The sequence below is a fragment of the Lissotriton helveticus genome, chromosome 1_1 (genome assembly GCF_964261635.1).
Source record: "Lissotriton helveticus chromosome 1_1, aLisHel1.1, whole genome shotgun sequence".
Classification (NCBI taxonomy): domain Eukaryota; kingdom Metazoa; phylum Chordata; class Amphibia; order Caudata; family Salamandridae; genus Lissotriton; species Lissotriton helveticus.
In genome coordinates, this window is record NC_136057.1 from 609,395,721 (window position 1) to 609,417,471 (window position 21,751).

The 21,751-nt window shown below is 47.1% G+C and overlaps 1 protein-coding gene across 2 annotated transcripts in view; it reads left to right on the forward strand.

Annotated features, from left to right (window-relative positions):
* Positions 1–21,751, forward strand: part of STK38L (serine/threonine kinase 38 like) — a 456,714-nt gene that overhangs the window by 170,228 nt on the left and 264,735 nt on the right. For both annotated transcript variants that reach the window (XM_078674124.1, XM_078674123.1), the window contains exon 2: positions 18,696–18,835. In XM_078674124.1, the coding sequence (XP_078530250.1) occupies positions 18,702–18,835 (134 nt within the window). In that variant the 5' untranslated portion in view covers positions 18,696–18,701. The remainder of the gene's footprint in view (positions 1–18,695; positions 18,836–21,751) is intronic.

Sequence of the window (21,751 nt, forward strand, 5' to 3'; positions counted from 1 at the left end):
GAGTAGAGTAGAGTAGTGAGTAGTGAGTGCAGAGTAGTGAGTGCAGAGTAGTGAGTGCAGAGTAGTGAGTGCAGAGTAGTGAGTGCAGAGTAGTGAGTGCAGAGTAGTGAGTGCAGAGTGCAGAGTAGTGAGTAGTGAGTGCAGAGTAGTGAGTAGTGAGTGCAGAGTAGTGAGTAGTGAGTGCAGAGTAGTGAGTAGTGAGTGCAGAGTAGTGAGTAGAGTAGTGAGTAGAGTAGTGAGTAGAGTAGTGAGTAGGACATCACAGGCAGCAGCTGTGCAAGCTTCTTACACTCACAAGGAGACCACAGGCAGCTGAGGTGCAATCTTCTCCCACTCACAAGAACGACATCACAGGCAGCAGCGGTGCAAGCTTCTCACACTCACAAGAACTACATCACAGGCAGCAGCAGTGCAAGCTTCTTACACTCACAAGAAGGACATCACAGGCAGCACCAGTGCAAAGTTCTTACACTCACAAGGAGACATGCCAGCAGGCTGGCAGTACACACCACATGAACACACTCCAAAACACTTAGCAACAATACATTGGCATTTATAATGCCATTAGCTCAAACTCAAATAAATCCGAGCCCGATTGCATTTCTAATGCTTGTTTATCTTGTCCTTATTTATGTACTAAACAGGCACACTGATTGAGAGTAAAGCATCAATATCAAAACATTTGCAAAGTTAACTAGCTAGTTAAAAACGTTAACTACTGGTTTATGTTAATGTCCGGATAACTGGTGCGATTTTGGCTCCGTTTCAGTTTTTTCTTCCCATGGTATCCAGATAGGTTGATCTTAAAGGTAGAAAATGAGTAGGATGCGGTTTTAGTTTTATCGCTACAAACGTTGCCTTTAACCAATTTCCATTCTCACTTGACTGCTTGGATTTAGTTCTTGAAAACCAAAAGAATAAAAGAACACAATGTACGAGTATGTTTATGAGGCCAGTCAGTCAGTCACACAGCTTTATTCGATCTTTTGTAGACAGACCATAAAAGCACCTAAATACAAGCCAAAAAATAATGTAAACCCTGTATTAGGGCCAGATTATTATAGATCAACATAATAGTCTAATAAATCAAACACAGATTTATGTACAACTGGTACTCTGATCATTGAAAGTGCTTTCATATGTGATAATGAAGAAAATTGAGTTTTGGTGAAATTAAATATTTGGCTAAGATCACACAATGTAAATGTTGAAGCTGTGATTTATTCAGATTTTCTGTTTTTACCTTGTACAAATCAGCCACTAAATGGGTATCTATATTTGTTTTTAATCTCTTTGTGCAGTTTTTATATAGCGCAAACTCAATCTGAAGGTGAAGTGCTTTACATGAGCCCCAATAACATAACACAAGACCACATTTATTTTTTATAGGCACATGGGATACCGTTAAGGGGCATGTTTATCAAAGTTTTGTGCCACCCAAGATAGCACAAGGACTAAGCTAAGCCTAAATGAGATTCACTAAGCCACACAAGACAACCTTGCATGGCCTTGCGGTGCTTGGTAAATCTGTAACACAAGGCAGCGCAAACTGCTGCCTTGCTTTATTCCGCCACAGGGAGGTGATCCATGGGTGTACCGTGAGTGTTCCCATGCATCCACCCATGGGTTTTGGCGCATTGCCAGATTAACCATGAGTGGTACACCTGGAGCTGCGTAAAAATGCTAAGCCTTCCATGGGTAGACGTAACTAGGAGTAATGTCTTTATTTCTCCACATTTCCTTCTCTCTCTGCGTGTGCTGCATTTTGCCTCAAAGAATTCTTTCTGTGCAGGAAGGTGCCCTTTCCTGCTAAAAGAAATTATGCCTACAACGCTGTCACCCTTATGCCATGATGCAAGATGCCTGTGTTGGTGCTAGGCAGCCAAAGGTGCGCCAGCGCAAGGAGAGCGCAGGAATGTGCCAAAGATATGCTTGCGTTGTGTGAAAAAACTGTTGAATATGGTCTTTCGTGATTTGCCCAGCCAACGACAAGAACTGAACCAGGGTCCCAGTTCCAAAGTCAGGAGCTCTGCACGTAACACCACACCCTGTTTACGGGGATTGCAACAGGCTGAAGCCAGAAAAAGAACTGTCTTTTTTTCGTCCAGTTATCACAGAAATTGTGCAGAAAATTACATCATTATTTGAACATTTTCTTCGGGGAGAGGGGAACTCCCCACCCGCACCCCTCAACATAAACGTCTGGTTCCTCGCTTGAAACAATTCCTTCCTTGCTCTTACGCCTCACCACTTGCAAATTCCACCAGCTATCACTGGTTCCATGCTGTCCAGCTCTTTGGGGATCTGTCCAGCCATACATTAATTGGCAATGTGCAGTGCTCTCCTGGATCAACACAGCATCACATGCATATGTCAAAGATGAGTCATTTATTTCAGTTAATTAAGACCATAATATTTTACACATTTAGACCAATGCAAATACAAATTCATTAGATGTAAGCAACTTCTTTCTAGCATTAAATTATAATTTTGAACAGTTTGGGTTAAAAATATAAAAAGCTGATGCTTGCGTGTTGGAATATTGATTACAAACAGCTCCAATGTATAACTTTATCGGTTTGTGTAAAGTCCATTCATGTTCCTGCCTTTGCTCATTTAAAGTGCAAGAGTGTTTGTGCAAAATCACTGTGAGACAAAAAAGTAATTTAGTAAAATAAAAGTGCGCCTCCTGTTTAAACGTATTTCAAGTTTTTATGCTGATTATACTGAAACAAATACTTTTTCAGTGCAGTGAAGCCGATTGATGGCCGTAGTTTGTATCCACCTTTTACATTCAGCATACCTTTGCTTCAATGTCCAGTGCTCTCATTTATGCCACTACGTAGCTAGACCTACTGCCACCCGGGGTGGACTCCAAGTTTGCCGTCCAGTGCAGGTAAGAGAGGGGGGGGGGGAGTGGTCTGGCAGCCGACTGGCGATGTGTTCTCCGTGGAAGGGGGGGGGGGATGGAATTGGTAGTCGACAGACACGACTTGCTCACCTTCGCCGCCCCCAAAAACAGTGCTGCCCGGGGTGGAACGCCCCCTCCTAGCTACGCCACTGCTCAAGTCGGTGGTGTCCACCTCTCTCCTGTCACTTTCTACTCACCCCTTTACAGTCCTTTCTCCCCGTCACTGCCTTTCCCAGTCAGTACCCACCACCTGTCATTTAACATCTCCCACATCATTGTCCACCTCTTTTATCTTCTATCAGACCTCTTTATTTTCAGTCCTGGCCATCACATCACTTTTCCTCTCCTATCCGTCACTGTAGATCACACCCACCTCTTCCCTGTCTTCAGCCACTGTCCTCACACATTCTGGAGTCCCTCCTATTGCTGCAAACCACTCAAGCAATCCCTCTTCTGTTAACAACTTCCACTCCAGTCCCTGACCACCAGTCAGCGCCCGTAAAAGGTCTAGAATGTGACTGCCTTTCTCTGCACTTCTGCCTTTCCAAAGGACTGAGTGACCGCTTACATGTCCATGTTTTACAAGCAGTGCATTAACGATAGTTTTATTTAAGCTTTCTTACAAGCTCAAAAAAACTTAAACGATACAATATGATTAAATTAATACCGTTAATGCTGATATTACATTTCTTTTGGGCCTTCTTTTACAGAATTGTGCCTGCTCACAAATCCACTTAAAAAAAAAAGATGGATGCTTAGTTTTTAGGGGGACTGGCACAGGGGCATGCCGCACAGTTTGAAGACTGTTCTAGATTCTTCCTGAACGATGCCCTCTGCCACTGAGTAATTAGTCTTCTGTTTCAGGATTAGGAACTGCCTCCTTTATTTGAAACTTCTCTCCCTTCCTGACCCTTTTTCTGCTTTACTGGGCCCAAGCACCACTTCTGATAACTTCTACAGGAATTATCTTTATTTTTACATCTTTGTTCAAATTAACTGCTGCATGTTCTGTCCCAAACGATAATAGGTTTCTAATTCTGGCCGTGTCATTGGAATATTAGCCCCTATTTGTCTCGTAGCTGAGCCCAGCACTCAAGAAATGTACATTTTGGGTCAGTTTGGCTATCTGCTGGTAATTCACATATCAAACGAACTGTGCACCGGAAGTTGGTCGTACAGCAAAGGTTGGTTTTCGCCGAGGTTGATTTTGCGAGGAACCATAATATTGTGATTAAGGCAAGTTTGTACCTCCCATTTCGTAACTGCCCGTCTTCATAATAATATGTTGCTTGCTTAAAATGCAAAGTGTAAAAGTGGATTCATTTTTACACACTTCCCTGTGATGGGGACCTGACATCTGAAGAGTGTGATGCTGAAGTGAGAAGCGGCTGGGACACTGAGCTCGGTATCTTATTTGTTCTGTCTTTTGATTATGTTTGTACATTGACCTATCGTATTGGTATTTATTTTTGATAGTGGGGACAGCACCTACTTTTGTTACGTTAAAAATTCTTCGAAAATTAAATGGCTAGGTGTTTTCTTAAATTGATATCTGTTTTATCCCTTCTTTTGTACATTTAATGAGCCGATTTGTAAATGCATGCGTTAAACAAAACCGTGTTGCTCCTGGATTTTTCTTATGTTTAGCCTCACAGGCTGCTGCTAATCTGCTGTGGTGTAGGAAGGAACAGAACATTACCTGCTGATCCCTCCATGTCATGAGAGACGCCACGTGTGGGCGTCGCCACGTGTGGGCGTCGCCACGTGTGGGCATTTGGGTCCCAAACGCATTTCAGGTTTTCAGGTACATAACCCCAGGGTGGCCTGTACAGTACAACACTGGGTCTCCTTTGGCATACGTTTAACGTGGCTATTGTGTCAATATGTGCCGTAGACTAGTTATTTGCAGTAATGTTTTTTCCTTGCTACAGTGTGCTGGTTCCATCCTCTGTTCATGCCTTCGTGGGTTTGTTACTGAACCATACTGTTGTGGTGTTAAACGCACATAATGTGAGAGGATGTTCTTAATAGTTTTCCGGAAGGATATCCATGGGCGCTTTTGTTTCGCTTTTTTCTAAAAAATGTGTTACTTGAATAGACCGTTGCCCTCTTTATGGGGTACCTTAATTAAGATTCTGGTGTAGAGCATTCATGCTACACGCGTCGATGCTCTTGGATCAGGTCCATCTTTGACGCCTGTTCATCTATTTCTTAGTTGTGGATTTGTTTCTTGGATGTCTTATACAAACCCGTTCATGGAAGAGCACAATGGTTCATTGATATAGCGGCCTCGGACCTGGGTACTTTATACATTGCTGAATGAATACTTCAGGGAAGCTGGGTGGCAGCCTGTGAAAACATTGAGCGGTCTATGGTGACATCACTGACCCCAGGAGGCATAATAACCTTTCACAGGATGGCGGACAGCCCTCCCTTGCTTGCTACCAAGGGGTTGTGATGTTTGACTGTGCTCTGTACATTTTGCTTGCAGACACTCGTGGGCTGTTCTAGTAAGCTGGTGTAGGAGGAGCAGCTCTCGGCCCTGCCAGATCGTATTACCTCAGCTCATAAATCCGCGGCACACACAAACCCCCTTTCTTTTACCCTGCCGAGAGCACTTCCCGAACACTGGAACTTTACATTGCTATTTATAGGTGTGTGTTTAAGCCATACCTTCAACAGTGTCCGCACTCATGAATGCGGGGACTCGGAGGGGAGGTGACGGTCGCGTGAGGAGCTGCAGACTGTCAGTCGGCTCGTGGGAGCGCAGGACACCCTTTGCTTGAGTGACTGCTGGCGGCAGCTCATTGGTGCACACCGCAGGGACCGGTGACGACTACCTGTGAGGGCAGGTAAGCGTGCTTCCGTGTCAACCTTGTGTGTGAAGCCGAGTGTGCCTGATACACATTTTACTTCTGAGGATCCATCATGGCTTTTACATGGCCGAGTTGGGCTTTCAGTCGTGCGCTACTGGTATGGTTCTCTGTGTTATTTTGCTTCCACTATTCTTATGCTTGTAGAACAGCTGAATGCGCCCAATAAGAAAATACTGTTTATAGTAGGTGCTGGACGTGACGCAAGCTGCCAGGGCAGTGGAAGGAGCCGTGCCAAAAGTAAAGTGAAAAGGAAGTTGAAGTGCGTCCCTTCCGGTAGTGCTGAGGCTGGTGTCAAAAGCTTCTAATGGTTTAGAGTGCTCCTGGGGCATCCCCATGCGTGCGCCTTCGGATCTGTATTAATAGTATTGGAGCTATGGTTGGCAACAACACAGTGTGCCCCACCTGCATGTTAGAGACACCTTGTGCCACGCCTGCCATGCTTTTACTAGATGCCACCGCTTTAACGCGTAGTCTTTCTTTGGGAGGGAGGGGTGAGGGGGGGTGAAGCAGACCACGACAAGGAATATGTGGAAAAGGCCGCTTTTATTGGAACAGGTGCGCATCACATATTAAATCAACCTTGGCAAAAATCCTTCCAAAACTAAACCTCACTAAATACGTAACATCCCTAACCCCGCCCCTAAAAGTTCATGACCCCGCCCCCACCCATACAATACATTTCAACATTACAAAAACATTACATCACCATATCAACCATTATAACCTATAAATACAAGCCCTCTGTTAACCAACTCCCATGCCTGCCCCTTCACATCTGTCAATCCCCCAACACGTGTAATCCGAACTAAAAACGACCAACCTATCCTTTCCCTGTCGATAACACAACTTACCCATTAATCAACAAACCTCTGCCAAAACTGCCCAAAAACAACTAGACCCCGCCACCTAGAAAGGCGGGGGGGGGAAACTACCCCCCTTCTGCCCCCCCAGTAGGAAACATTCTAAAAAAAAACTTACTGCTGAACATGCAGGCATCTGAACCAAACTCCCTGACCTCCAGCAAGTAAATAACCATTCCAAGCCTGGATAAATGCACACCATCAACACGGAAGAACTCAACCGAGTTAAAACGGATATCACTGTGTGGCATTCTCCCGAAACCCAATTAACGTCAAAACCTAGAAATCTCTATGTGCACCTCCTTCCGAGCCCTGTCAATCTCTCTGGGGTTCACTGCCCCTCCACCTACCCTGCGAGGCACTAATTCAGTCCATAGCACATGGCAACCAGACTATTGTTCCTTAAGTAAAGTCAAGTCCCTCTCCATAGACCGCAGCAGGACCACACCTTGAACTCCGCAAAGATCGTTCTCACCCAAGTGTATCAGTAAAATGTCCGGACATAGGACCTTTCACCAACACCTTATTCAACATGGAATGAGTTCCTTCCAAAGCATACCCCCTTTTCCCTTCCACAATATTAAACATTTGGTCATTCAAACACCCAACATTTTTCAAAAATAACTTTGGGCTGCCTGAACTTGGGCCCATTTGATGCACGAATGCCCCATTATCCAAACCAACACTTCTTAGACTGGGGCCCAGCCACAGAACCTGTAAAGAGAAAAAGACAATGAATCTCAAAGCAAAGAGGGTGACGCATGCGCCTCCCCCACGTTGCCCCGCACATAACGCTGAAAACAATTTGACGACCAGCGCCCTAATCGCATGATTTCCCCTTGAGACCAACCCCTATTATGCGTTTCAGTCGCTGCTCCAATTCTAAAAGAATGAGTTCCATATTGCTCCCCGTCCAACCCAATCTTCTGCAAAGCCTTTCGCAACACCATGCGTAGGTGGTATGCTATTACTGGCGCCCCATAATGTACTAAAAAACAGGATCGCACTCTGACCTCTGACAATATCTTCCAGCAACGAGCCAAACGCAATGGACACGTAACCTTAGGAGTCCTTGCTGCTAACCAAACCCCTTTCCTCATCCTGTTCTGATCAATTTTAGCACTAGAAAGCCAAAAGTGCACACCTTCTTCTGAGAAAAACACTTCTTGCCAAAAAATTCCCTTTTTGCTTGGGTACCTAATAACTCCGGGACTCGAAAAGATGCCATCAAAGCAGCAAACAAACAAGCTTCAAAGTCATCCCTGAAAACCAAGGGTAAAACTTCCAACAAACGAGCCAAATTCTGCCACGAGAGGGGAGAACGAGACAACTGAACACATCCACGCTCCCTGGCCGAACCTACAATCATTCTCTTCCCGACCTCGCCAGCTGAAGGAGAATAGCCCAAAAGAGTTTCCCCAGAAAAGATATACCTGCTAGCTTCCCCGAAATGGTCACCCGAGACAGGCCTCTCTCTATAAGATCCAAAATGAACTGTACTACATCTTCAGAACGATGCCAGGCTTCATCTCGCCCACATGCCCCAGTCGCTAAAAATACCTTCCATGCCAGGGAAATTGCAGCTCGCGTAGACTTAGCCAAAGAACCTACCACCAGTTGTAATACCCTACGTTGCCTACATACCACAGGTGTTCCGGCATTGGGGTCGCTGTCCTGTCCGCCTCCTTGGCCAGCCCACGGAATCTCCCCACTCTTCTGCACACCATCTGCCTCGCCAATAAAGGCCCAAATCATCACTGCCCGCTGCATCCGCAAAAATTTGCACAACCCACTGCACATCGTCCTCCCTGACCAAGGGCACACCATTACTGAAATAAGAAAAAAGGACCACATACGCCAATCCTCTTACACTCCTGCTGACAAGCAGACACGGTGGTGAGGCAAATGCTGACCAGCCAAAGCTCTGCCTAATCTCCTACAAAAAGACCTCCCCGCTCTGACCACCCTGCAAGCGAAGTTAAGATGTCCCCACAACACCTGAATCTCCTTCACCTTCCCCTTCTGTTTTGACAGCAGACTGCCCAGCAATTGTAGCATTTTCAACTTTTTTGTCATCCGGCAAGCGAACCCGCATTGCTACTCCAATCAATTTCAGTACCCAAAAAGGATAAAAACTGTAACAGGTCCCATTGTTGTTTCAGGAGCCAAGGGCACACCCATATCCTCCATGAGCTCGTGAAAAGTGTCCAGAGCTGTCTGGCACTCCGCGGAGCCCGGGGAACAAACAAAGAAAGAGTTATCCAAATAGTGTGTTACCAAGGTATGACCTGTTTGGTGCGTGAAATACCACTGCAAAAAGGTGCTGAAACTATAGAGCACATGACATGGAGCAACCCATCGGTAATGCTTTGTCCACGTACCATTTACCCTCGAAATGGATACACAGAAGATCCCAATCATCTGGATGGACTGGAAGCAACCGAAATGCAGACTTAATATCACATTTTGCCATCTCTGCAGTTGCGCCCGCGGTCACCCCCAGTGACATGGCCACGTCAACTGATGAATATGAAACCGAGGCAGCCTATATTGCCCTTGCTCTTTTGGGCACCACTCCAATAGGTGATATTATCAAGTTCTGGATCGGCCAGTCATCAGAAGGGCCTGCCATCCTTCCTTCATGCACTTCTTTGCTCAGTTTTTCTCACACCACCCCACTATGTTCATATGCTGACTTCAAGTTATCAGCCCCCTTCTCTGCCTTGGTCCCAGATAACCTAAAAGAAAACCATATTGAAACCTTCCAAAAGCTTCTGTTTCACTCCTACATCCTCATACCCCCGAAGTTCCTGTTCTAGCTTTGACAGCCTAACTGGCGTAGGAGCCCTTTGGACCAGAGCCCTGCGCCCCTGTACCTCCCCGACCCCCTTGAAACTGCTGTGGGGCGCCAGATGGACCTGCCCCTGACTGATTCCCTTGCTGACTACCTTGCGGTTTTGGCCCCCCAACATTTAACGAGGGGATGGTGCCTACCACAGCTGGAGCATTTGTGTCTGTAGTTACAATACTCCCTAGTGCATAATCCTTTATTGAAATCCCAGCACGCTCCAATTCCAGATTATGTAGTTGCTCCGCTTCCCACCCCACCCCGGGTGGGCTTCCCCTGAAAGGGCCAGTAAATTAACGACAAACCGCTAGCTGTAAAAATGGTCTTGCCGCCTGCAGCCGCTCCCATAGTATGCTGCCATAAATCTGTATCTAACTCCCCCCACTTTGCTTCTGGGTCCCATGCCATCCAAGCCCTAAACTCCTAATCGTATTGAGCCCATGCATAACCTCCTCCAGTAATCTGCGCTTTCCGAATCACATCCATGTATTTAAAGATAGACACGCTCCGCTTCGGAAATTTCCCACAATAAACGCTTGCGTATATTAAGAACGCTGCTGTCCAATTTTCAATAGTCAACGGCACCTTAGGGCGTACCTTCCTTAGACCTGACCTCTCTGTGCAGGATTTTCAATATCTCAATATACTCACCCTTCTATATACGCTCCTTGGTTGCCAACATTAAATGAGCACCCAACGGCTTAGTTACCCCCATGTAAGGCAGCTTTTTAATTTTCCATTCTTTACTATCAAGTGGCTCTTTAACCCCCTTTGCTTTATCCGTATTAGTCCCGCGCTCCACCTTATTGTCCAAGGCCACATTTCCATCCTCTGTGCCCACTCTTGTGTCCTTGACATATTTACCTTTAAGCAATCTACCGTCCAATTCCCCCCCCTGACCCCCTCCCCCCAGTCCCCACAGACACCATTTTCGGTTTTGCCTGTGTATGAGCTTCTCACCTGGCTCTAAATAGGCTGGACTAGCCGACTCCGACCGCCGTGCCGATAATTCCACTCTTTCCCGTGTCCGAGGAGCCCTCACCAAGGGGCCGCGCTCTCGTCTGATCCTTGGCTGCTGTGCCACTCCTGAAACCTGTAAAACACTATGAGAAGCGTGAGAGGGCCCTCCCCCCTCCATCTCGTGCAATCCCCCCCCCCCCCTCGGGGCTGTCTTCATCATAATCAAGCAAACTCGGCTCCACCACCTGAAGCCCCTCATTATCAAATGCAACCTCACGGGTCCTACCAAAACCCGCATCAACAATACTGTCCGTCATGTACACTTGGCGTTCCTTTGGCGGGGGAGCCGACTGTACCCGCCGGTACTCCCCCAAGCGTTGACTCTGAAGCTCCATAGCCGACGGTAAGGTAGACCACCTAGACCTGCTATTCGTTGGGGCCAGCGAGGTCGCGCGGGACCTTCGTGCGCTGACCGCGACGGGGTCCCTCGGTGGTACGGAAAGTGCCGCGCTCCCTTCACCTCGGCGCAATTGGGCCGAACCGCGCCCTACCGAGTCAGCTGCGCTGCGCCGATCTGTATCCTGAAAAGTGCTGGGTTCCCTAAAAGCAAAAGCCGCCTCGGACCCCTGCCAACTGGAATTCATCGAACCCGCCGACCGCCGTTTTACTCGACCAAACTGCTCAGCCCTGCCAGTACCTACCACCGGGGGATAACCACCTCCTACCTGGTCATAGCTCCATTCTAACATAGCGGCGATCACCGCCGAAGCTGGGCCCCCACTCTGAACCCCTTTAGGAACGCCACTCTCCTCTTGTTGCCTCTCCACCGGACCCCTGACATCCTTTAAACTCTCCAGCCGCGCCTGGCAAACAGCCCGTTCAACCACCCCACGGCCCCGCAATCCTGCCGACCAAGAGGGAAAAGTATCTATACCCTCCCACGCCTGAACACCGCCTGCCGGCTCCAGGTCCCCGTTCACCTGTAACAATAAACTTGGAACAAAACCTCCAGCACTCTCCATGGGTGACATATTCCACGCTGCAGCGGGAGTGCCTCTAAATGCCACACTCCCGTCCAGTGCACTAAAACCAGAAACTTCTTCTTTGCCAACCGTTCCTCCTACCACTTGAGCCCATTTGCCATCACCTTTAAAGCTCCCCCTAACCGACAAAACACCCCCCTTAGAAGATGCTGGAGGGGGAAATAATAGGGGTGGTGCCTACATTACCCTCATCCTCCAATTCATCCTCTACCCCTTCCATATATTGTGTGCCACAATCATCTACATTAGCAGAAGTCCTCCGCCTCAAACTGCGCATGCACGGACGACATACCCGCGGCGTCCCCGCCCATACCCCGGCCTACAGCTGATGGAGCCGGTTTCCGAATATGGGACCGGCCCCTCTCACCTACCGGGGACGCCCGACGCCTCTTAGGTGAAGTACAAGCTGCCACAGCCGCCGCGACGCCAGCAGAGGCCTGGCGCGAAAGGCGATCCGGCTCCCGGAAATCATCAGGTCCACGAAGCGCTTCCATCACTCTATAATCATCTATGACCACAGTAAGTCGAAATTCAATTAATGCAACTAAAGGTTAATTAAAATAGCGCCAAAACATAAATACAGAAAAAAATCCTGCCTATGCTTCCAGCCACCAGGTCACCAAACCTAAAATGGTGGCTGGGAGCAGGAGCCCAAAGCATTTATGCTTGGGCTCCTTTTGGGCTACCAACTAGAAAAAGCCCAAACCCTGAAATGGCCGATGCTCCTGCCTCTAACCCCCCCCACAGCCCCTCCCAAATCGCCCGGGGGGGGGGACCTCCCTGCGGTCGGCTGCCCCCCCCACCCCCCTTTTCCTTGAATCTGTAATCATTCGCTGATTTAAATGCACAGACAGAACACATGAAGAAAGTCCCCTCCTCCCCCGCCCGAATTGCGTAAAAAGCTGGGATCTGTTGAGGCTCTTAGAATGGTGTATCCACTGCTCTGACATTTTGACTTATTACACTAATATTTTGGGGGCACCATGTTCCTATTACATTTATATGAACAAATGGATTTCTTAGTAAAGAAAACAAACCAACACGGTTTTTATCTGGGCAGCATTTGTCCTGTACTCTAACAAATGCATTAACACCGAGTAGCCCGACATCCCCGGGAACCACAAAGCTTAATGTACTAGGACTGTTCAACATTTTGCTTGGGTTTAAATTGGTGAAGGTGTGCATTCAATCAATAAATCAATTCGGATTTATAAAGTGCAGCTTATCACCCGATAGGGAATCCAGGAGCTTGCAGGTCCCAGAGGCTTATTCGAATAGCCAGGTCTTGAGAATTCCGGAAGTGAGGTGATGGTCCGGAGCTGCGTGGGGAGGCTGTTCCAGGTCCTCACTGTGATGTGTGAAAAGGAGCGTTCTCCACTTATGCTTCAGTAGATGCGGGGAGTATGGGTAAGTGAAAGGGAGACAGAGCGTATTTTTGTAGACGGTTGGTGGAAGTTCAGGCGATGATTAATGTAGGCGGGTCTTTGGCTGTGTATAGCATTGTGTGCATGGGACAGCAGCTTGAATTGCCATTTCTTCTGTACGGGGAGCCAGTGAAGTTGTCTGAGGTGGGGTGTTTTGGGTTCGTTGCGGAAGGCCGAGGATGAGTCTGGCTACGGCGTTCAGTATGTTGTAAAGTTTCTGTAGGAGGTGTGCGTTGATTCTTACGTAGAGGGCGTTGCCTTAATCCAGTCGGCTGGTGATGAGGGCCTGTGTCACAGTGCGTCTTGTGTGTAGGAGTAGCAACTTGGAGTTCTTATGTTGCATGCGCAGAGTGAGGAATCAGGCGGAGGGAGTAGATCTGTGATTTCATGGTGAGCTTTTTGTCAATGATGGTTCCGAGGTTTCTGGCGTGGTTGGAATGAATAGGTCGGTTCCAAGGTCTGGTGGCCACCTTGAGTCGTTCCATGTGTTGCTGCTGCTGCCAATGATCAGTACTTCTGTTTTGTCTGTGTTCAGCTGCAGGCAGTTCTTCATCCAGCTGGCGACGTTTGTCGTGCATCTGTGGAAGTTGGTTCTGGTGGTGATGGGGTCGTTTGTGAGGATGAGTTGGGTGTCGTCTGCGAGGATGAGTTGGGTGTCGTCTGCATAGGAAATTATGTTGACTGTGGGATCTGATGATGTTGGCTAGTGGGGTCGTATATGCATTGAAGAGCGTGGGGCTGAGGGATGAGCCCTGGGGGACACTGCAGGTGATCTCCCAGGGTTCAGAGGTGAAAGGTTGGGAGGTGGATCCTCTGGGTTCTTCTGGTTAGGAAAGAGGTGATCCATCTGAGCGCGTATCATTGGATGCCAATGTGGTAGTCTTTCGATCAGTGTGTGGTGGGATACAATGTTGAAGGCTGCTGAGAGGTCGAGGAGGGTCAAAGCAGCTATTTCTCCTCGGTCAAGGAGGGTTCGAATGTCAGTGGCTGCGATCAAGGCAGTTTCTATGCTGTGATTGCTGCGGAAGCTGGATTGGGAGGCATCAAGAAGCTAGTTCTGCTCCAGGTCTGTCATCGGTTGATTGTTTATTATCTTCTCCAGTACCTTCGCTGGGAATAGGAGCTGGAGATTGGCCGGTAGTTTTTGGGTTCACTGGGGTTTGTGGTGGGTTTTTTGAGTAGTGATCTTACTACAGTGTGTTTCCAGGTGTTGGGAAATGTTGCATTAGTGATAGAGGTGTTGAGTAGGGTGGTGAGTTCCTGACCCATCTTTTGGTTTCAGATGTTGAAGCTGTGGTGCGTGCATGGGTTTCTGGCAGCTTCTGAGTGGATGGATTTCATGGTGGAGTTGATGTCCAAGGTAGAGAGGATGTTCCAGGTGGGCAGTGTGTGATTCATGTCGGTTAATGGTGATGACGTATCTGTTTAGAAAGTCAGTAGGTGTGGGTTCGGGTTTGAAGTTTCTGTACATGGTTGCGATCTTGTCAAGGAAGACGGGGCGAGGTTGCCGCACAGCTCCTGTGAGGGTGTGATGTTGTTTTTGCTGACAACCATGTTGGCGAATTACTTAATGATGTGGAAAAGTTTCTTGGTGGTGTTGGCGCTAGTTTCTATACTTGCGGCATGGGCTGTCGTCTTCGTTGCCCTCAGCAGGCGTTGGTGGAGATTGAGGGAGGTCTTGAAGGTTGCCCTGTCGGAGGTGTCCTTGCTGGCCCACCATCTTCTCTCCAACGGTTTGCTGTTTGTTTCGTTTTTTGAGTACTTGGGTGTACCAAATGGCTTTTTTGAAGAATTTTCTCTGGATGTTGCTCTTGATAGGGACAATGCTGTCTGTGCAATTGCTTATCCAGGTTTTGAATTTTGGCACTCCCTGTTTGAGGTTGGTGGCGGTAGCAGGTTGGAGATGTTGAGGGCGTTCGCCATGCTGGTCTCTGTTCCACCTTCAGTGGGGGGCTTTGGTCATCTTGGGGTGGCGGTGCAGGGGCTGGAGATGCTGCAGTGGATGATGGAGTGATCGGACCATGCGAGGTCTCTGACATGGCTGTATTTGACATGGTTGCTGGAGTTAGTATTTGGGTCCAGTTTGTGTCTTGCGGTGTATGTAGGGTCATGGGCGATCTGGGTCAATCCGAGTCAATCAGAGGCTGCTCATACTGCCGAAGAGATGTGCAGTGTTTTTGTCGGTGGAGTCGTCTATGTGGAAATTTAGGTCGCCGAGGGAGATGTAGTCCTCAAAGTCTTAAGGCTAAGCCACCCCTTTTGTTCATGCATTTATTTCTATTTGGGAACATGGGTGCTGGACCGTGAACTGCTCTTTGTCCTTCATCTTGTGATGAATGATATCTTCTGATTGGTACAGGACACTCACCGTACCTGATGCCTATGAGGCAGAGCTACCAGCAATAAAAGGTATTTAATGTATGAAGCGAGTTTAAGAGAATATATAGTGCTTCTAGCACTTCACATAAACAGCAGCAATTTTCCCCAAGAGCTTTTAAGGTAACCGCTTCCCCTTCCCCCCCTCCCCCCCTCCGCCCCTCCTCATTTTCCTCTCCCCTCCAACCTATGCCAGGTCTTTTAAACCATTTTGTAACTTTTCTTATTAAAGAAAATTCCCTCTCAAAGACAAGTAATTTGTGTGGGAATGCATGGTTGACTCACCACATATGTCCAGCCCATCCTAGAGATTTTGCGTGCACCTTTACACATGCAAACATCATGGTGTCCTACGCAAAGCGAATATTGTTGCAGGGGCACCTTAGAGCCTTGTATTGGGCAAGGTAGACAGAGTAACAAGGGAATGTGCACACAAGAAAGTTGATGAGTGCACTCCACAGTTTCTTTATCTTCCATTTTTTTCTCACTTCTTCTGAACCTTTTTCACTAAATATTTGCAGGCTCAATACAAGCCTGCATAACAACTATACCGAAGATGCGTGAGTAAATTAGACTTGCGAGGTAAAAAAAGAGGGATCTGACTACTATAGCTAAAGTCCTGATGAAGGCCTGAACACATTAGGGCAACAAAGGCAGAAACATGTTGATCAATCACGTGTGATGCTTAGAACAGATGGCACGTTCAACCAACTTCACCTTTTAACCTTACGCCTGTAATCTTCGTTCACATTAAACTGCATGTTTAAGGTATAGGAGGTTATTTTAGATTCCACTGCACAGATCCCACCAATATCCTCCCTCAGACAGAGGTGATACTCAGCTGGGGAAGCAAGTACACAGGCGCAAAAAACAATGATGACGCCACCCAATAAGATACCATGGTAGTGATGACTTACACCACCAGTGGCAATTACTGGTGGAGGGTTTTGGGCCAATACTCAAGGGACCTGGGCCCCAGACACCAGTGTGGTTCACTCTCCATATTTGTTCCCCTATTGTTTGGAGTTGCTCAGTTTTGTCTCTAACTTGAGGAGCCAGTGTAGTTAGAACAGTTTCATGAGTGTGTACCTTGTCCTCAAGTTTACGCTGGTCGTCATGAAGTAGAGTGAGGTCAGGGGGCCACTGGGTCCATTTTGGATTCTAGTATTGCCTATGTGCATTCAGTCACCTCTAGGACAACTGTCCTGCTTGTGTTTGTCAGAACCTGTTTCCAGTATTGTTGAAAGGAGGGTACACTGATGGGTCGAGATGTGCTTTCGCCGTCACAGTTCCCTCAGCTGTCATCTTAGTTGACCTGCACTTTCTCATTTTTGATACTCGTAGTTGCATAGTCACTGGTCCGCTCGCGGGACTGGCAACTGCTGTAGCCACCATTAGTCGCCGGCAGGCCAGAACCCCTCACCTTCAATTTCAGCTCCTAGTGTAAGTAGCCGCTGCAGCTAGGACTCTGCAATCTCAGAGGAGAGGCTCCCTGTAACTGCTCATCACCTGCGTTAAGGACTTGGACCAGCTCGCCACTTCCTCAGTCGTGGTCCCTACTCAACTCTGATGGTGTACGTTTTTTTGGACCGGTTGACTGCTGCAGTTGAGCTAGGCCTCCCCACGTGGCAGTGCTGCTTCTCGCTGCGTGGTGCTCCCAGCCTGGTCGCTTCTGCAGATCGTGCTGTGGCGATGAGCTTATCAAAAATTTAGAGCAAGTCCTTGCCCACAACAAGCCTGTGAAAGAGAATTGTGTTTTTCAGTCTCTGGGCAGACTCCCTCACTCTGATGTTGTTGAATTATGTCCGGCGTGGTGGCAGAGTGCACTCAGCCAGAGTCCGCCATGTTTGCCGGTTTGTTCCCCCACTATTGCTATTTCATAGCCCTTGAAAAACCAGGTTTAGAATGTGGTGTTCACTCTAGTGGCTCTGAGTCAGAGCATACATAATTACATGATAAACAGAGTGGATGGTTAACACAAACATGAGTGCATGATTGTTATGTACAATTATTCTCCTGTGTGCCAAATAAATAGCAAATATAAAATATTTTGACAATACGCATAGTTCCGCAGAAGTGATTTTTACAATTTTGATGCATGTTCATCATTTGTTGTTCACTGTTTCTAATAGCAAGAGGTGACACTTAAAGGTTGTGGAGGTAAAGCCTGGTTACCATTTTTTTTTAAAAAACATTACCACACCAAAAGGCGGCTTATGGGTGTGTACAGTCAATCCTGAAAATCTTTTAAAAATTCTCACCACACGAGAAAAGTAGTGACCTTGAAGGGATGGGTCCTGGGCAGAGAGACTGACCCTTTAGTCTGTCACACCCTGCTTACTCATGGTGGTGCATTAGGAAGTGGTAGGATTTGTTTTGGGCAGTGTATGAGCACCCTCATCTAATTCAGAACCCCTCTCCCCATCCCCTCCCAAAAAAAGAAACTAAACGTTTTGAGGGTTCTGCTGATGTCCTGGGGAGGTTGCAAAACCTGTGATGGATTTTAGCTATGCAGAACCTCTAGATACAAACTGGAAACCAAATCACGGTAGGTGTTTCCAGACCACTTTGTCTTCTATTTTGTGATATCTGCTGTTTACAGGGACACCGTGTGAAATGAGTAGATATTGTGTCACTGAGCGAGTGAGGAAAATCCAACGCTAGACCACCTCCCAGTGAGATTTCAAAACACGCGGGGTCGCAGATGGTCATGACCGATCACGTTGGGAAACCATCCGTTTGCATTGAGGAAGCTACCACTCGAGTAGAACATCTACTCAAGCGCAGAAAAAAGCAACACCCTCCTGCCCGCCGCATGCTGGCGATTGCACAGATTTTCCAGCATGGGACAAACACCCGCCCCTAAAAATCAACACAGACGGCGCAACATAACGCACTCCGCTGCTTGTGAAACTCCTCATAGCGAGGCAGACTTTTTTGGTCATGCGGAACTCCGCCCAGGCCCAGTGCTCCCATTACTTTACTTTAGCGATGTGTTGTTCTCTTACTTCAGGACTGATTGATGTGCATTTTCCCCCAAAATGAATTTGAGTGAGAATTGCAAACAATCACGTTTTAAATGTGTCCGATTTCTGTGAAAATACAAATGTGGATATTCTTGATATTTCTTGGTAGCTATCAGTAAGTATTACTGTCTTGTGGCTTTTTAGTTATCTAATGTTTTCTCATTAGAACAGTTTGTCAAGTGCATCTAGTTCTAATCCTAGTCCTGGCCAGCACGTGCGTGGCACTGAACTGTTTATTTTGGCATTGAAGTCTGTATTTGTTTTGCTTGCTATAAAAGGATCTCCTTTCCCATCGCTTTGAGCTTTTTGGGGTGTGTGCATTTCCCCCTTGTCCTGCTGTTAAGTAATTGTTCTGTGCCGTCTGCTTGTAGGTTACCATGGCAATGACTGCTGGGACTGCAACATCCTTTCCAATGAGCCACCACACCCAGGAGCGAGTGACGGTAGCCAAGCTCACACTGGAAACCTTCTACAGCAACCTCATCTTACAGCATGAAGAACGAGAAACACGGTACATGGCAGACCATTGCATGTTTTGTAATCCTTATTTCGGGGTGAGAAGGGATGGAAAGTTGTCAAGTCTATCTGACAACCATATATGTATGAAGATGCACTGTTTTCAGGCACATTATATTTTAACAAAGATGGCATGCTTGTTTAATAAAATGGTGACCTGAAGTGCATTCAGATAGGCTGAGGTTATCGGAGGTAAAAGGACAGTTCTTTAAATTGGCACAGGCTGCAACATGCCCTCTTTTGCCTGCTTCCTGTTTCTTAACCTTACCCCACATTTCTTCAATACTTACCAGCATTTGTCTAAGCAATGTAGCTCAAAATTTAGACTTGTGCTAATTTAGCTATTGAAAAAAAGGAATGCATGCTACTGATAGAGTTCTGTTATTACGATGTTGGGAGTGCAATTGTGGGCACCTTATAGTAAAGCATATCGGAGACACTCTGCATTTCTATTTGTCACTGCCTATGATAAAACCGGCAGTCTTCTGCTTCTGCCTTAACAAAGCTTATGGTCTTCATATGGATAGAGCGTTGCCACCTCACTGACAGACTCTTTAGTGACTGAACCTGCAATGCACTCATCATGATTTACAGGTTTTCCTGTGGTTTGAAGATTTAGGAGTGGCCTGGCGACTATTCACTGGTTTAGCATATAAAGCGGTGGTGGCAGGATACTGTTTTGCAAATCCGTAGTAGTGACCATACCTTTTTAGGTCTCGCCTAGACGAAAGCAAAGCAAAGCTTTGCTGTCTAGGGCGAGACAACTTCTGTTGTTACTTCTGGGGGAATGTGGACAGCAAAGTGCCACGCGCTTTTTCTTGCCGAGATTGTACCTCGTGAGCGCACACGTCGCCGTGCCTCATATTCCCATGCACAAAGAAAGCCTCACTCACGCATGCGCACATACACAGCCATACACACACTGCATACACACATGCACCCCCCCTTAAACAGACACACGCGCACACAGACAGATGCACGCACAGACACACTCAAACAGACACACGCGCGTACACCCCACCCCCACTCACCGCTCCTCTCCCTCAACACACTCACCGGTTCTGGCGGTGCTCGGCGGCGGTTCTGCCTCTCGGGCGGCAGTAGCGCTTTGCGGGGCTCTCTCACCACATGAGAGCCCCGCCTTCCCCATGCGCCCGGCCGCTCTTCACCCGGTCCCCCATCTCACTCAATCAGGAGCCTTTGTGGCTCCTCGGGCAGCTCTCTCTCGCCGCGATGGGGCGGGACTTCCGGTTGGGGCCGGCTGCCCAACCGCTTCCGGGTCGTCGCAGGCAGCGCGGCGGCCCGGCGGGGACTTGAACAAACTCCTGGGCTGCGGTGGTGAATTAAATGCACACGAGGGGTGGGCTCCCTCCCTAATTTAAATATGCCGCGAGGAATGGACTCGCTCGTTTTTTTTGTTGCTTTTGCGATTGCTTGTCTTGTTTTTGTTACTGAGATCAAAATGAAACACTATGCTGTGACTTTACTGGGAGCTGAACACAGCGTACTCTTCAGGGGCATTTCTGTCCTAACGACAGCCGTGTAAGTTACTAACAGAATAGCAAGATAACACAAGTTGCTTGAAACAGATATACTCGAAAGAGGTATACTTTTGGATGAAGGCTTCAAGCCTACAATGCTGATTACAGGAGACCCTCGCCATTCAAGTGGCCACAGTAACAAGGCAGTACTCCAACTTCAGTCAAATCAGTAAAAATTCTTGGTGTGTGGTCCAACACAGACCTTTTGTCAGAAATGTCAGCAGTTGTAAAATGTACCTATTGCCAGGTTATGATAGATGCTGAGAAGCATTGTGCCTCTTCTTAAGGTAAGACAGTATTGAATTGGGGTCACCAAGGATACTACCCACCAAAATGCAATCCATATCTCACTGAAGCCCCACTTTGAGGAGACAATGCTCTCACTTGGAAGGTCCCCCTATTTTTACTACCTCACAGAGAAGGCATTTTAAATATGGCCTGCATATCTGTCAACACCCGAGTACTACGTAACAATAGTATACAAAAAAGTAAGTAATAGTGAACTTCTGCTTCCAGTAGCACTTTACTACTCACAAACATGGTTTGGAGATTTCATGCACAACTTTGTAAATTCTTCAATGGTAATTTTTCATGACCAAAATATCGACTTTTAATAATAGTAATATTATTATGTGCATTTAATTTATTTTCTTGTAGTATTTTTTTAATTGCGAGCCTGGCTCCAGAGAGCAGGGGGCGTTGTACATAGTAACAGGATTTGTAGTCAACATGTGAGGAGGCTGGAGAGACATGCAAGAATGCTTGTAATGAGAATGGCGGACAATAAATACGTAATACAAAGTTAAAGAATATACATTAGATATATTAATTATATTGCATAGGTACCGCCAATTACAACTGCAAAGCGCTTAAATGAACACTCTTTTGTTACCTGGATAATTGGCAAGTGATTTTATCGGTTTAAGACTTTAAATAAAGGGAATTAAACATGATTTAGTTCTTGGTTCAAGGACCACTCTTTGCTTCTTCTTTACGTGGATAGCGGCGGGAGATATGAGCTTACTCATAGAAGAAACTTTTTCCCCTTCGTTCTTTTTTTTGGTGGCTTTGTAAACTCAAGTGGAAAGGCTGAGTGTGGTAGCTACTTCCTAACACGTTCTGGGTTCAACGAATGGAAACCAGCTGTAAAACAAACAAACACAGCATTCCCCACAAGCTTCTGAACACAAGAGGAAAACCAAAAGGACAAGGGTTATAGCAGTCCCAAGGGAAACCCGTCTTTTCTCAGTTATGCGTGACCAACAGCTTTCGCCTCGCAACCCAGGGAGCCCTATTAAACTGGGACCTACAGGGGCAGTAAGAAATCTCTCCTGATGGCTCATAAACCAGAGCGTTCTCTTCACCAACTG